The 16989-nt window shown below is 39.8% G+C and overlaps 2 protein-coding genes across 3 annotated transcripts; both read right to left on the reverse strand.

Moving 5' to 3' along the window:
• Positions 1-699: 699 nt before the first annotated feature.
• On the reverse strand, positions 700-11288 carry abhd8a (abhydrolase domain containing 8a). Of its 2 annotated transcripts, none has more exons than XM_058372686.1 (5): positions 10719-11288; positions 5270-6032; positions 4789-4959; positions 4130-4346; positions 700-3120 (listed from the first exon to the last, which is right to left on the reverse strand). In XM_058372686.1, the coding sequence occupies exons 2-5, from the start codon at positions 6022-6024 to the stop codon at positions 2893-2895; spliced, it is 1371 nt and encodes a 456-aa protein (XP_058228669.1). In that variant the 5' UTR covers positions 6025-6032; positions 10719-11288; the 3' UTR covers positions 700-2892. The 2 variants fall into 2 exon arrangements, with proteins under 2 accessions (XP_058228669.1, XP_058228668.1); XM_058372685.1 differs by having other exon boundaries at positions 701-3120; positions 5270-6037.
• A 259-nt stretch (positions 11289-11547) lies between these two features.
• LOC131341983 (cathepsin Z) lies at positions 11548-15651 on the reverse strand. Its single transcript, XM_058372687.1, has 6 exons — positions 15422-15651; positions 14140-14303; positions 13312-13491; positions 12902-13052; positions 12661-12826; positions 11548-12350 (listed from the first exon to the last, which is right to left on the reverse strand). The coding sequence occupies exons 1-6, from the start codon at positions 15559-15561 to the stop codon at positions 12237-12239; spliced, it is 915 nt and encodes a 304-aa protein (XP_058228670.1). The 5' UTR covers positions 15562-15651; the 3' UTR covers positions 11548-12236.
• Positions 15652-16989: the final 1338 nt, after the last annotated feature.

The following is a 16989-nucleotide window of genomic DNA, read 5'->3' on the forward strand; positions in this document are numbered from 1 at the left end:
ACCAACCTTTAGAAAATCAGTATTGCCGCACACCACAAAAAAAAAAAAAGTTCCCAATCAAGTCCTTGTACATAGAATTTAAGGATGGATGTACACTGGATCACATCCATGTCTATTGAAGAATTCATCATTCTAGGGTTAGAAAATAAAACTGCTTTTAAAAATGTTAAGAAACTGAAACCAGTTGCTTGAATATTGTTAAAACTACAGACAGATCTGTATCACATGGCTCACTCTGGAATGTAATGGTCAGAAATGCCATGCAAATCAATGCTACTTGTGCTTTAGCAAAGGTTTCACATCACAAGGTATTGACGAAGAAGAATAAATAGAATAAAAACCATTGTCTTGGGAAGATATATAGAGCTGCTCTAAGCAGTGTTCTTCCATTTTGCATGCATAATAATTCTTCGCAGTGATTCTTGTACATTAACCAAAACCTGTACCTCTTTGGGTCAGACCAAACACTGCAAACACTGATAATATTTTATGCTGTTTAAATACTGTGTTTGAATTTAAGTGTTCATGACTTCCCTTCACTGTAAGAATGCAGATGCAATAGATATACTCTAACCCACCAAGGGAGATATTAAAATAAGTTTTTCATCAATTTTAAAGAAATATGTTTATATATATATATATATATATATATATATATATATATATATATATATATATATATATAACTGTTTGTTATATATATTATATAACAGTTATATATAACTGTATATTGGCTTTCTTCATTCTAATCATCCTTATATAATAACTGAAAAATAATCTGTGGGTAAAGGGACTAATAGACATTTATTCATCGCATTAACCTGATAGGGATAAGGCCATGTACGTTGCGTTCATTCATTCACGTGAGACGTGTTTTGCAATTATTTCAGATTCATTACGGGGCTAAAAATGAATAAATGTGTATCAGCAATTACTGGAGAGCAACATTTACATTTATGGCATTTGGCAGACCCACTTATCCAGAGCGACTTCCATTCATCTCATTTATACAACTACAGTGGCAGTCCTGGGATTTGAACCCACAGCCTTCCAATAAGTAGCACACTGACCACTGGGCTACAACTTCCCAAAAGCTTCCTAGCTAGAAGAGTGTAGCTTAAAAAAAATGCCTGATGTACTGCTAATATGATTTTGCAAATTAATGATGCAAGAGTTTGACATTAATATAGCCAATATAGCCGCTATATAAGGTGCTAAAATGTAAGAATGTTATATCACCCAAATTAAATCACCGCAGACGCCGATCCCCCTTGCATAATATCTGCTATGAAAACAGAACAAGCTTCCAGAGTACGCTGAATGTATTCCTATGTCAGTATGTGCTATGGGGAAAAAAAACAGTGCTCTGTTTTCAATTAAAAATAAAGAAAAACGAACGAAGGCAACGCACACTGACCATTTTGTCTTTCTACAATGCAGTTCCTGCATCCGTTATCTCACACTGACCGAGCCTTCATCTTATTTACCATGCGGACATCGGACTGTCTGTTGTTATGGCAACCTGCACCTTCCTATATCCTCAATCTGTTCCTTGGTCATGAGTCACCATATCTGTGCTTCTGTTTATTTCCGAAAGTCATACCCTCTCCTACTGCATAATCACTCGGTGTGTGTCAGTCGCATTTTGTACGAATGCTGTAATGTGACACTGATATTATTTTGATCTACAGTTGTTATTCGATCTTGGTTATTGTCTTCATGTTAGTGTAACAGTGTTAAGATTGTATTAACAGTATTTTGTTTTCTAGCTTATTCCCTGGGTGTGAACCATATCAGTGGTACATCAGCACCAACATCCCCTCTCTCTCTCTCTCTCTCTCTCTCTCTCTCTCTCTCTCTCTCTCTTCTTTCCTGTCTATGGCAGAGCTGTGAATGCACCACCAACACATCTTTTCTCGTTGCTAGGAGACACGAAAGTGCTCCTGCTGACAGAGTTTTCTGCTCATCGCATTTGTGTTCACCCTTCGGCCCTGCACTTAGCCACAAATCTGCATTTGTTTTTTTGTTTAAAGAAAACAGATCAATTCATGGCAAATAAAATGCCCATTATAGCAGGTTATTTAACTGTAACAGTGATATGTTAGTATCTTAGTTATGTTCTACATAACACTTACACATGGACTACTGAGGTAATGCCTTCAAATTAAATATGGTTGTTGAAAGTTTGTCATTGTTTTCCCTCCCAGCCTCCTTTTTTTTCTTCCTGGGGCTGTAGGCATGTGTGCCATGGGAAGACAATATCACTACTCTTTATTTTTTTTCCCCCTTATTGTAATTATCGGTGTTACTCTGAACAAATAACAGCAATGTTCAGCAACAGCATGTTAAACATGACACTTAGATTTGGCTCTAAGCTCCATTTCTCTCCCCGCTTTGATGCACTTATGTGACCTGGGTCACAGTAGATCACACAATAGATTTATAAGCACCGTATGAGCATGGGGACAGCTCCGTAATCCAGCCAAAAAATCAGTCCACACCTTTCTGGTTAGAGCTTGAGCACTTAAAATCGGCCCGATTTCATCCACCGGGCTGAGCTTGAGTCCTTTTGTTGATACACCACAAGAAGAAAAGTTACCTGTCCAAAGGTAGCAGAGAGATGTGAAACCAATGAAATGTAATAAACCATGATGGTCTGGTCGGAAATTAGGTTTATGCTTTCATTTTTTTTTCTTTTGTCCTCTGGCCTGTGTTGGCCAGTCTCACCTCTTGAACCTTTCTTGCTGTCTTGGTGCAACCAGCTCGAACGCTCAGCTCAATCTTCAGCTCCAAAAAATTAGCTTTCAGCCTGGGTGATCACTCCACCTCATGCAGCCTGCCATCAAGAGCCTTCTGATTGGTTTGCCCTACAAAGACACCACTCCTCATCGGTTATTTGTTTACAGGCTTGTTGGATTTCTGTGTGCCAGTGTTCTCGTCAGTCATGGTGTCTATAGTAACAGTCGGAATGGTAGGTGTATCATCTGCACACTCCTTTCTGGTGATGTCTGGCTCCCAGAGAAAGAACTCATGCAGAAGGGTGTTGACCGTGTCTGGGCATTCCATCATGACCATGTGACTGCCTTCCTCGATCACTTTCAAGAAGGCAAATAGGAGAATCTGGAAATACACAGAATGTCAGATTTTGGTTTAAAAAAATTGCTGGCAAATACTCTCACCGACTACTTTATTTGCACCACCTGTACATCTGCACATTCATGCAAACAGCCAATCATGTGGCAGTGGTGCAATGCATAAAAAACAAGTTAAATAACGACAAAAGTGCAATTCAAGTTCACATAAAACAGCAGAACGAGAGAAACATTTGGTGCCAGATGGGCTGCTAGAACAATTTGAGAAACTAATGAGATCTTGGAATTTTCATGCACAACTTTCTTACATAATGAGCAGCAGTTCGGTGGATAATAATGCCTTGATGAGAGACCAGACTGAGACCTCGAGCAGACAGAAACACTACAGTAACTCCAATAATCATGTTTTACAACTCTGGTGAGCTGAAACCATGAAGAGTAGTCAGAGGTTACTGTGTACACACTGAAGACACTGTGGTCTCACTGAAACTGGACAGTTGATAACTGGGAGAATACCAGGCGTTTAACCCATTCACCTCAACGTTCACATGCTTTTTTAAAAGCAGTTTATTGTTCGATTTAAAAACTATGTGAAACATCCAGCATACAAATCCATGTGAAGTTGTTCTTACAAAAGAAATGATGTAAAATGATATAAAACTTTCAATTAGATCTGCTGACAGAGCTGCTATTACCTTTTATACCTTCTAACTAGTCAGGTTTCAGAATTTACTAGTGCTTTGGTATAAAATAATAATAACACTCCTCCTCCTCAGAAAAGTGAAAGAAAGCCTTTGTTTCATTCAGTATCCATCTGCCACTTCTGCGGGGCCATCTGCATATACGTAATGCTCCTTAATGAACAATACATTCATTACAGCACAGAGATCTGGTTGTTTACGGTTGTTTTGTCATCTATAGTGTAGGGTAGTAGTAAATCCATAAGAAAATCCCATGACCTTGAGAAGTACTGTATTTCCATGAAATGAGAAGTATTTTGCTAAATCTACACTTTTATTATCTACATTTCACCGTACCTCAGCCATTCGCTGGTCCTCATCCATGGGCACAAACTTGTCATAGAGCCCGTGCACAAGCAAAATGGGAACAGTGAGCTCAGCATGGTACACCTCGTCTCCCTCAGGCCAGTACTGACCACTCATCATGGCCCGCAGCACAAATGGAGACACATTAAATGCATTGCCCTCCTTTAGCATCTGTTTCTCTTTAGCTCCTTGTCTAGCAAATCCGGCCCTGTGGAAAAACAAGAGGACGGTTGAGAAGTGTGAAGGGAGGACAGAGTGAGGGGAAAAGAGCAATAATGCTAAAGAGAAACACAGAGAGAGATATATGTTATCATGATGGCTTTAACTAGTGCATTTAATAAGAGCTAATAAGCTATTGGTTGCAGTTGTTAGTGCGATACGTTTTAGTGATGTGTAGAGAATACGCTTTACTTAAATATATGACAAATAAAGAAAAATATAAGTACTATTGGGGTACAGTTTACCTGTTTGGCTACCACTGTAACAACAGCCAATATATTACCTACTAATTTGGTGAGTTTGCCCTCTATAATATTATTAATATTAATAAGGTATTGAGCCCAGCAGTAAATCTTAATTACTCTCTAAATCCCTGTGCAGTTAAAGAATCATTTTAGCGCCTGCACATTTTGTGTGATTTAGGAACGTACTTGAGGAAGCTCCATGCGAGGCAAGGTGACAGGCAGTGCAAGACACAGGAGGGCAGCTGGAAGATAGAGCAGAGACTCGGCTCCAGCGCTGTGGGGCCACCACCGTTTATCATAACCACCTTATGTACCTGCTCTGGGTATTCATGTGCCAGGAACGTGCAGAATGACACCCTGGAATGAGGATAGTAGGGGCTTCAATTAGATTTCATTACCTAAAATGGAAATTAACCAGTAAAAAATCACAGATTGTTCAAATAAATAATAATGGCTAAAACTACCATTGCCAAAGTATACAAAAATGCAATACTATTTTACAAGAATTTACTGAACATTCTGTCTCTAATCTCTCAAGTTTCTTTGAATGCTCCCTCTGGCTCCTTGCTTTATTTTCTCCATATTATGACTAAAAGCCCTTGACTGTATTAAAAAAAATGCATCCATGTGTATACATGTTTCCTGAGAGCGGCATGCCTAAGCTCACCCGTATGAGTGGCCAATGAGGATGTTGCGTCTGCGCGCATATCTCTTGAAAATGGCGCGCAGGTCCTCAGCCAGGGCATAGAACGTGTAAGCAGCCGCTATCTGAGGGGCCGTGCTGGCTCCATGCCCTGCCAGGTCTGGCGCGATGACCTCATAGCCCAGTTTGGAGAAGAAGTCCAACTGACGACCCCAGATGTCCAGTGAGCCTCCAACGCCGTGGATGAAGAAGAGTGCCACGTCGGAGTGCGTCCCCTTACAGCTGCTGATACATCTCTCTGAGTCAATAAGAACTGTGCGCTTGGGCTTCCTCCTCCGTCGCCTGGGTGGTGGTGCTGGTTTCTGCTGGTCTGTACCCGAAAGAGTAGGAGGAGCCGACTTGGGTTCTGGAGAGGAAGGTGCAGTGAAGTAATCAGCAAGCTCCACCTCCACAGTGCTGCACTGCTCCACGTCTCCATTGGGGCAATGTAGAATCTCGGCACGCAGCACGTCCCCCTGGTTCTCAATCACTAGTTGGCCGTTGCGGTAGACAGTGATCTTGCGCTTGCAGTGCACACTGGTACCCTGCTCCTGCTGCAGCTCGGGATTGGCAGGACGCTCAGGCAGGACGTGGCGGACACGTAGTACTCGGCCTGGCTTCACCTCCACAAACTCGAACCCATCAGAAGGAGCAGCATCCGATGATTCCACAGGCAGCACTGCATTTCCACTTTTGCCTGTCAGGCAGCATAGGATGCCCTCTGTGATGCTAGTCAGCATGGCGCCTGCTGGACTAATGTATACAGAGTCTGATTAGTGTCATCTACACATCAAATTCATTTTTTACAGCATACACAAACCATCACATATGGCCTGATTTCAAACATACACAGTTTTATTAAACTATAAATCCTACTGCAATCGGGACATATTCACGTCCAGTCGTCTAATCTGTCTAATGTATATGAAGAAACAATTCTGATTGGTTAGAAGATATTGATTAATTTTCTGTAACACATGTCTCTTACAGTATAGTTTCTTCTGGGTTATGCATTTTCTCATGTAATCATGGAAGGAGCATGGGGAAGTGATGGCTCACTGGTTAAGGCTGGTTGTGAGTAAATTCCAGAAATGCCACAGTTGGGTCCTTGAACAAGATGTTTAACCCTCCACTGCTAAACTGTATCCTCTCTAAACTGTAGGACACTTTGGATCAATGAGATAATACAAATGTAATTATCTCTACTAGACAATATTAAACAAACCCCACCACTTGAATCCCCTGAATATGTTCTTGACCTGGTTTCAGCTACAGTACAGTACACCAGCACTGACACTAAGCATTTATTTTGCAGCGTGGGCTTTTGTTTTGTGCCCTAGAGAAAGAGAAATAGAGGCACAGTGACTCACAAAAGAAGCTGCGTGCAATCGCTGATGTGGTGCCTGACAGCTGCTGTCAACCGACAGAGTATAAGGACATATTTAGCAGCAATGCCTGCAGAAAAGCTTTCAAGGAGCTTCCAGATCTTCTGTGCTTGTGGCAGTGAAATCGCACTCACAGATAGACATTCCTCACCTGCTTTTGCTTTAAACATGCTTCCATTTCAATGGGAATCTTGTCAAATGCCCACTACCAATAATTGTAATCAAACACAGTTAAGACCAAACACTCACCCACATAAAAGAGCTCTGATTCCATGCGCATTAGCCGAAATGGTAATAAGATAGGGCGCATGACATGGCAACAATGGCATGTCAATTCACATTTTGACCTCGCCATTGATCTAAAAATAGCCAGGGCTGGGAAAAATCCCCCCATCCTTCTCTTGGGCGCTGAGAGAAAGCAGCCTATGACATGACTGCATAACTGACTGCCCGTCATACAAAAGAAGGCTACTCTGGATTGGAGGTCATACAAGTGTAGATGCCTGCCTGCTTGCTGTTGTGTAATCAGGCCACTTGTACTGGCAAACAATGGTCAAACTGGATTTCTGCTGAGCAGGCTATGTGTTTGTTATGTGGTTGCTGCATTCAAAGAACTGCATAATATAATAGTCTGTGCTTCTAAAATCATTTGACCGCAATGATTTTCTTTTTTTTTTAATACCTCTTATTGTGTGATACAAAATTGTGTTATTTTGCACAGATAAACACAGGAAACCTCAGGTATTATGAGGTCTTCCACAACTTTCCTCCTCTTGTCTTTCCTCTTATTTAAGGCATTTTAGAAGATCAGAGCTGTATTAGTCAGCAGTCTGGCTTTTCTAAGTGCTGATGAGAGCTGACAGACCAATGATTCGACAGACAGAACACAGAGTCCCAAGGCCTGACGATCGGTAATTCACAAATAGCGTTCAGAGCAGCAAGCAGAAATACGAGCACTTATCAGGCCCGTCTCTCTGATATACGCCCTGTCTGTCTGTCTGCCATTTTTTAGGACAGCATAATAACACCTGCTTGCTCCCTGTTATTTTCCCCAGCTGTGTCTCCTACAGCCACCACCCACTCTCCTCCGCTCATTTTTCCAGGTTGATAATGATGTTCCTTGCATTATTTAGAATAAATTGTTTTTGTTTGGAACCTTCAAAAGCATGGCTTAAAATAAGTCCAGATCCTAGGGGACCGAAGAATATTGGAAAGTGCTTAGATGCATTAATTTAATGAGATCCGATTTCCTCTCCTCTAGCACTGAGTATTATTACGTTGGTGATTGCTGGGCAAGAATCCCCTTTACTGGATTAGGGCCAATGGAAAAAAGCTTCAGCTCAACATTGTAGAACAATACATGTCCTATATATATACATGTATATACAGCTCTGGAAAAAAATAAGAGACCACTGCTCAATCTCCAGATTTGAACCCTATTGAAAACTGGTGGAGAGCATGGAGCCAAAACGCAGGCAAATCAGGGTTATTCCACCAAATACTGATTTCTGTTATTTAGCCAAAGCATTAACACTATTTGTTTAAAAAAAAAATTTGCATTTTGTTTTATTTGAGTTATTAAAGCTCTGCACATACTGCAGGGTCTTGGGTTATTTTGATGTTTTGTCATTTCCTTTAAATATACACTCGAAATAACAATATTGTCAGCAGTTCACAAAAAATGAAACAAAACTGTTCATCTCACCAATACATGCACCTGTAAGAAAAAAAAACATAAGAAACTGATTATTTTACAGTGGTCTGTTATTTTTTTCCAGAGCTGTATATATTTGTCAAGTTAAAATTGTTTCCATATAAAGGCATGCACAAAGCATTACCCTGGGACAAGCAGAATTGGTGTCCTGGCTATTTGTTTTTTAAAAATAGTTGACGGTTAGTTAAGTCGCTTCAACAACTGGAAGGACCACTTCCTCTTGTGGTTTGCAAAACGACAGTTTTCATTTGCTGTGTATGCCTGTGGTCAGTGCATCCTCATGCTGTAATTATAGCACATCCTTCCAAGTCCCATCACCTTCTGACCAACATGGCCAAGGCGGAATCTGACAGCAGAATGATTTTTGCTTAGTGTATTAATTAGACAACCTTCAGAATGTGCAGGCACAATGTGCACTGGAACTAAACTGACCAGAAATAATGCATGATAGCAAAGTCTTCATAACACTCTCCTGTTAGCAAAGCACACAGAATACATCAGTATGCAGAGCACAAATATGCTAAGGAGATTTTTTTCTTTCAGTGAGAGGAGATAACATGCATCTCATAGCCTTTGCTGTATTCTTTTTAATGAGGTTGTCAGAAATAAACATGGGATTTCTCACAGAGACACACTTCGTATTGTGTTATTAGAAGAATTCACGCATTCAGTGATTTAAATATGCCAGCTGAGGTTTTTGTCATCGAGAGTTCTAGAGAGTCAGGACACGTAAGATAGAATTCTCTCGAATTTGAAATACATGCATGGCATAAAATGCAGCAAATGTAGGAGTGTGTAATCACTTTGAGTTTATATTGCTCAAGGACATCATATGTCTAGCCTGCCTTGCTTGCAGTTACTGCATTGCACTTTCTCAACTATCGATTGGCAAAAGAGGGTATCCTCTGAGGTTCCCACACCAGCACTTTAAAATCAATGCTATGACCAGCAAAGGGGAAGAGTTTTATACAAACAAGCTTCTGGAGCACTACCCTATTAAACAAAGGTAATCATCTAAACCACTTAAAAAAACACAATTTAGATTTTTCTAGTATCATAGAAAACATGCTTAGAATCCAAATCATATGTTTCCTCCTAGTTTAATAACACTAGCATTATAAAAATGCAAATAATCCAAAGCCACTATTCTGTATTTTATTACACCTGTTGAGCGATTTGCAGGCTGCAAGTTCATCATGGGACATGATTATTCCACTAATTATTATTCCAGTGCTAATGATGCAACATTCCATTTAGAAAATAAGGATGGATCAGATTATCCTGCAGTGAGTGTGCAGTTCACCCATTTCCCACAGGGACAGTGAAGGCCAGTGGACAGGGGCGGGGTGGGTTTAAAGAGGCAAAAGAACCTGTCAGTCACAGGTCCATAACAACCCATGAACCTGTGACGCATCTTAAATTCAGTTTTAACCTCAAGGTCAATTGCTAGTCAAGTGCTAGTTAGGACCTGGGTTAAATGTTCCAGTAAAGTCGGTATCTAATTAAAAACTTTTTATTTTCTTTTTTAAATATGGCTGTATACAACATGATAGGACAGAACAGAATATCTTTCCTGTTAATGTTGTATGAGTACAATGAAAATAAGTGTGTATAGGGAATATGCATATAATAGAAAATAATGCAATGCTGTACAGAACATTAAGCATTCATTAAATGTGAATAATACTATAGTGACCATACAGTCAGAGTTGATCTGTTGATGTGACAGGGTGCAAAGTTGCAATGTATGTAAGTGTACAGGTAAGAGGATGGCATTAATGGTATGTTATTAAATAGTAGGACATAAATAGTGAGACAGTGTTCATGTCTGAAATGTAACTGATTAAAGAAAGCATTTTCTATGCACTCAGGTTTCTTGGGCTGTGTGAAGATGTGAGTGAAATGTCCCTGTATATATTTTTACCTAAAGGAATTTAATTCTTTGTGCTGTGGTGTGTAGGCATGCAGAACCTAAAACGTGTCACACACATGGGAACATACTGTACAGTGATGCACTGTACACAACAACATTATTTCCTACACTTCCGTTTCGTGCTACTTTACATAAAATATTATCTGCGCCATTGACTGATCTGGAATAAAGTGCATCATGACACAGCACGTTTATCTGAATGAAGGATTTTATGCATTAAATATTACAGAATGTTTGAGGCTCATGTGTGTGCCATTACCCTGCTGGATTAAAACGTGTCAGTGGTATTGACGGGTTTCTGCGCAACACATGTTGCAGAGTAAACTGTACACAATGCAGATCTGGAAAATCACAATATTCCTACAGCAGTATTTTTTTTAATGCATTATTATCAGAGCTCACCTGGGATGCTTATTCCTTAGCGACGGTTTCCAGGTCTGCAGCGATGCAGTGCCCGACTCATCCGCTCGAGGAAAAAAAAAAAAAACACCACCAGTGTTGATGTCTCTAATCTACATGAGGTCCAGTATTGCAGTGTAACCGGGTTCTGCAGAGCGCACGAGAAACCACTGGCATCCTTCACAACCTCCAAGTGTGCATTATACCGAGAAGTGCATCATGATCAATTATCCAGAGACACCCGCCGTGACAGGGGCGCGTCTCTGCTCAGCATCCCCGTTTCGCAGTGCAACCGGGGGTGGGTGAGATACCAACCCAGTGCCCTTGTTTTCTGCAGTCGGAGAGGGCGGGGCTTATTCGACCCGCGTTAACGGACACTCAGGATGTCTAATAACCGATTGAGTGGCAGGAGAAAGTAGCCAATGACACGCGCATGTATCCTGTTGCTAAGGTTATCAGCCAATAGGAAGCAGCAGGAGACTGCCTCATCCCGGTATCTAGGGACCGGTACATGCTAGCACTGATGTAGAAAGCTGTGCTGAGGAAACAAACATCATAATGTTATATGCTCTTTTAATAAAAAATAAAACTGTTGGATTAAAACCACTGTGTAAATGTTTTGTTTTGACATAAATGTTGTTGTTTTTTTTGTTTAAAAGACTATGTTTGTTGTTTAAAATGATGTACATGTGTTTTATTACAAAGAATTAAACCACCAAAATAATAACATTGAATGTTTGAGTTAATTTATAAAAATGAATGTAAAAGTTAAAGAATGTATAATGTTTTTGCATTTAAAAAAAATTAAACAATAAGCAATATTGTTATCACACTCCTACAATCCAATACAGTGCAAATAGAAAACAACATATAATACAAAAATACTGTGCAAAACAAGGATTTACCTCTTGAACATTTCTACATTTTTGCAGTGTTTCAACCTGGAAATGAAATGCCATGAATACAGAATGCAGAAAAGTTCAAGGGGGTAAAAACTTATGCAAGACACTGTACAGCAATGTATGTACTAGTTATGTTACTCTGTATATTTAACTTGTGCTTACTTTTATCTAAAATAAAAATTAACCAGCTCTGTTGGAGCAAGAAAACTTCATCCTGTTTTTCTTTTCGAAAGTGTTGATATATCATGTAAAATATCAATAAAAAATACTTTGAACAAAAAAATTAAAAAAATTAACCAAGCGTTAAATTGAAAATCAAACATATTTAAAGAAGACATAGTGTAAAATACACATTAAATAATAATGAAAATTAAAAGCAATTAATTTACATTTACAGTTCATAGCCAATAATAGACAACAAACAAACAGTACTGTGGTACTGCTTTGTAAAGCCTGCAATTATATGACAGCAAATGTATGTTAATGCATTTTTACCACAACGAAAAGAATTCCATTGCTAACACAATCTTATTCATAACACTTTAATAAGCTCTGTTGCACTCAGTTGGACTCTTGTCTGGACATGTGGACACATTCGCTCTCAGCAGTTGCTCTTCCTCTAGGCCACTATGGGGTCTCCATATGCACAGGATTTCTCGATGGCAAGATTGTACCAGTTCCCTTTACCCGCTTTATATGCACTAGTGACTATCCTGGCCCAGCCTGCCTCACCCTGTGGAGAAAAGTACAAAATTACTGCTGCGGCAATCACAGCTAATGTATCCAGCTCATCCATTAACATATTTCACTGCACTGTTTCTTGCTAGAGGGGTTAAAGTTAAGGTTCCTAATTTCCTTTTCAAACATTAAGCTTTTAATGAAATGTTAAGCTTCAGATGCTTTACTGTTCAAGGTTACAGCTGATCCAGTGCAAGGAATCAGTAAGCAAAATTAGCAATAAAAACAATGATCTTATATGATAGTATATGAACTGAGTCATATATGTATGCTGACTGTACAGAAAAGATGAATGGGTAGCTCACCCAAAATTCACCCCAGGAGTTTCTGACTATCCAGTACTCTTTTCCATCATCAGTGACTCCCCAGCCTGCCACTGATACGATGTGGTTCATAAGTGAGACGACATGAAACTCTGCAAATACGCCTCCCTCATATTCCACAAGGCCTTTAGTTGCCATGATTCCACAGCTGCCATGCAGAGAGGATGGAGGAGAGGGAATAGGTTTATGTTGGTTTACACCATATATAACATAGGTAACTTACCTTATTGGGCCATTTTTGTAAATCTCAGCTTTCATCCGGTCCCGTCCTGAAACCTCACCGTAGTCTCCTACTTTCCACAACGTGTAGTTCTTCACAACAGAACAGGACCCGAAGAATGAGCAGGTGCCACATTGGTTAAACAGATCACACTCTACATACAGAGAAATTTGGAAGAGAGAGAAAATGATGCCAACCTTACACTCTTACAACATATTTGAAGATTCTTGTTCAACTATCCATTGCGAGACTGACATGTCATTACTGATTTATTACAGATGTATAAAATATTACATTTAAATATAATAAACATATTCATTTAAGACATTTATTTCTTTGTTGCTTTGTATTATATATGTGCATATAAAATACATGTATTAATCAATTCAATAGGTGTATATAAATGGACTTACTTTGATTTCTGGCCTGATAATTGTTACAGGTTTCATCTGGAATGCCACTATCGTGTGCATAAGCATACACACCCAGGTGATCACCTCCAAAACAAGACCCTGCCCCTCCACAGTCAATGACATTCTGGACAGAGAGGTACGCTGATGGCCACGCCCCTTTCCTTTTAATGTTTATACGATCTAATGAGGAAACACAAGAGGTTTGTTTGCAGAATTTTTCTCTCTCTTTCTCTTGACGACAAAAAGAATGCAGCTTTTCAGATAAGGAAACCAGGATGTGGAAACTGCTCTGTCCTGACTTTCCTACGACACACTGGACCACTTACTGACTGTTATAATGACAGCCGAGACTCCCCTAACTGTTAAAGAAACCTTTTCTTCAGGCATGATATATTTTGCTGCATTAAATAACAGAAAATTAATCTACACCTTCTGATTTCAACCAGATTTATGCATTCCAAAATTTAAATATAAAAAAAATATATAAAATATAAAAAAATAAAAATATGCATTCCCTTTTGCCTAGGAAAGCAATATCCACATTTTTCCCATAATGCTGACTGGTCAATAGTAGCTGTTGTTTTGTTTCAGTTGTTATATGATGCACTTCATTCCTTCTCCACAACCATTGCATAATATATGATACAATGACTTCTACACACTAGGTACAGCTCTTCAGGCCCTACACAACTCCATTTGGGATTTAGCCTGTGTTAATTATCTATGAAAGAGCAAGGCAGAGTAGGAATGAAAGGATTACAACATGCACTATATGTCCATTTGGGATTCAGTCTGTGTAATTATATATCATATTTCCAGGTTGTATACCTGCAAGGGCACTGGTGGAGCCCATGGCCCAGCAGGAGCCGCAGTACTGAGGGATATGCTGATTGCGTGTCACACTCACATAGTTTACCCCATCAATGTTGCGCCAGTCCCAGACAGCAGGGAGCTCAGTGATGTTCAAGTACTCATGAGGTCTAGGATAGGTTCTAAGAACATAATAAAAATGCATTTTAATGCAACATACCCTGCAATATAATCTGTATGGGTTACTTCTGTCATCTATTTTTAAAAACTGTAATAAGTTATAGACTGATCAATTAAAGTGCTTATACCACAGTAATTTGCCAAATTTTTAACTGAATAACAACACATAGTATATTTTTGTTTAAAGGTGTTTTTAATGTTGTAGAATGTTCACAATACAAGATACACTATATTGCCAAAAGTTTTTGGACACCCCTCCAAATCATTGAATTCACGGGTTGGGTTCGGCCCCTTAGTTCCAATGAAAGGAACTCTTAATGCTTCAACATACCAAGATATTTTGGACAATTTCACGCTCCTAACTTTGTGGGAACTTTGGGGATGGCCCCTTCCTAATTAATCCCAAAGGTGTTCTGTCAGGTTGAGGTCAGGACCCTGTGAAGTTCCTCCACGCCAAACTCTCTCATCCATGTCTTTATGGACCTTGCTTTGTGCACTGGTGTGCAGTCATGTTGGAACAGGAAGGGGTCATCCCCAAACTGTTCCCACAAAGTTGGGAGCATGAAATTGTCCAAAATGTCTTGGTATGTCTGAAACATTAAGAGTTCCTTTCACTGGAACTAAGAGGCCAAGCCCAACCTCTGGACTCAATGATTTGGAGGGGTGTCCCAAAACTTTTGCCAATACAGCGTAGCTCATGTTAAAAATTACATTACAACAGCTAACACTTGCTCTCTTATAAGAATTTTTCTTTTTTTACTCTTTTTAATGAAAGTGCTAAATAAATGTCTACTCAGAAATTGCATTAATGATGGCAAACGTTTTAAATCTGTTTTAAATGTGATTTTTTGTCATTATATAGTGTCATTATTGTCTGAGATGCTGCAATAGAAAATGAACCAACTCCATTTGACCAATCAGAATCGAGAACTCAACTGCGCTGTTGTGTAAACAATCCTGAAGCTGCGCAACTTTTCACAAATTCCGGTTTAGTTTGCAATGTCACGTTTTTACTCTTAGTTTTTACTTATTTAATGAATGCAGTAAATGACACCGTAGACACTATATAAAATGTAAACGATACTGTGACAGTGATCTAAATGTTGTTTCCTTTAGCTACCTTACAAACGCAGGGCTGTTGAACTTGACTGGTTTGTAGCAGGAACTGGATATTTCATCGACAGCGTTTACTTTCAGAACCTGTTGAGAAACATCCAAAACAAATGACAGCCAAAGTAAAATACTGCTGATAAATGTCATGGTGTGTAATAAAGTCTCAAAGCTGCCGCGTATCCACTACGCACTACCCTAAATGCAAATACTGGGCACGAACACCCATAATGCATTGCGCCTTCCGGTGTAGATGAAGCCAGAGCCGAGTGAAGCCGAAGTTAAAACCGAGTGAAGCCGAAGTTAAAACCGAGTGAAGGCGAAGTTAAATCAGAGTGAAGCCGAAGTTAAACCACAGTGAAGGCGACATTGTAGCCGAGTGAAGCCGAAGTTAAAACCGAGTGAAGCCGAAGTTAAAACAGAGTGAAGCCGAAGTTAAAACAGAGTGTTAAAACACCGAAGTTAAAACAGAGTGAAGGCGAAGTTAAATCAGAGTGAAGCCGAAGTTAAATCAGAGTGAAGCCGAAGTTAAATCAGAGTGAAGCCGAAGTTAAATCAGAGTGAAGCCGAAGTTAAATCAGAGTGAAGCCGAAGTTAAATCAGAGTGAAGCCGAAGTTAAAACCGGGTGAAGCCGAAGTTAAATCAGAGTGAAGCCGAAGTTAAAACACAGTGCAGGCGACATTGTAGCCGAGTGAAGCCGAAGTTAAAACAGAGTGAAGCCGAAGTTAAAACCGAGTGAAGCCGAAGTTAAATCATAGTGAAGCCGAAGTTAAAACCGAGTGAAGCCGAAGTTAAAACCGGGTGAAGCCGAAGTTAAAACCGGGTGAAGCCGAAGTTAAATCAGAGTGAAGCCGAAGTTAAAACCGGGTGAAGCCGAAGTTAAATCAGAGTGAAGCCGAAGTTAAAACCGAGTGAAGCCGAAGTTAAAACAGAGTGAAGCCGAAGTTAAATCAGAGTGAAGCCGAAGTTAAATCAGAGTGAAGCCGAAGTTAAAACCGAGTGAAGCCGAAGTTAAATCAGAGTGAAGCCGAAGTTAAAACCGAGTGAAGCCGAAGTTAAAACAGAGTGAAGCCGAAGTTAAATCAGAGTGAAGCCGAAGTTAAAACAGAGTGAAGGCGAAGTTAAATCAGAGTGAAGGCGAAGTTAAATCAGAGTGAAGCCGAAGTTAAAACCGAGTGAAGCCGAAGTTAAATCAGAGTGAAGGCGAAGTTAAATCAGAGTGAAGCCGAAGTTAAATCAGAGTGAAGCCGAAGTTAAAACAGAGTGAAGCCGAAGTTAAAACAGAGTGAAGCCGAAGTTAAATCAGAGTGAAGGCGAAGTTAAATCAGAGTGAAGGCGAAGTTAAATCAGAGTGAAGCCGAAGTTAAATCAGAGTGAAGCCGAAGTTAAAACCGGGTGAAGCCGAAGTTAAAACCGGGTGAAGCCGAAGTTAAAACCGGGTGAAGCCGAAGTTAAATCAGAGTGAAGCCGAAGTTAAATCAGAGTGAAGCCGAAGTTAAAACCGGGTGAAGCCGAAGTTAAATCATAGTGAAGCCGAAGTTAAAACCGAGTGAAGCCGAAGTTAAAACCGGGTGAAG

The sequence above is a fragment of the Hemibagrus wyckioides genome, linkage group LG20, assembly GCF_019097595.1.
Source record: "Hemibagrus wyckioides isolate EC202008001 linkage group LG20, SWU_Hwy_1.0, whole genome shotgun sequence".
NCBI lineage: Eukaryota > Metazoa > Chordata > Actinopteri > Siluriformes > Bagridae > Hemibagrus > Hemibagrus wyckioides.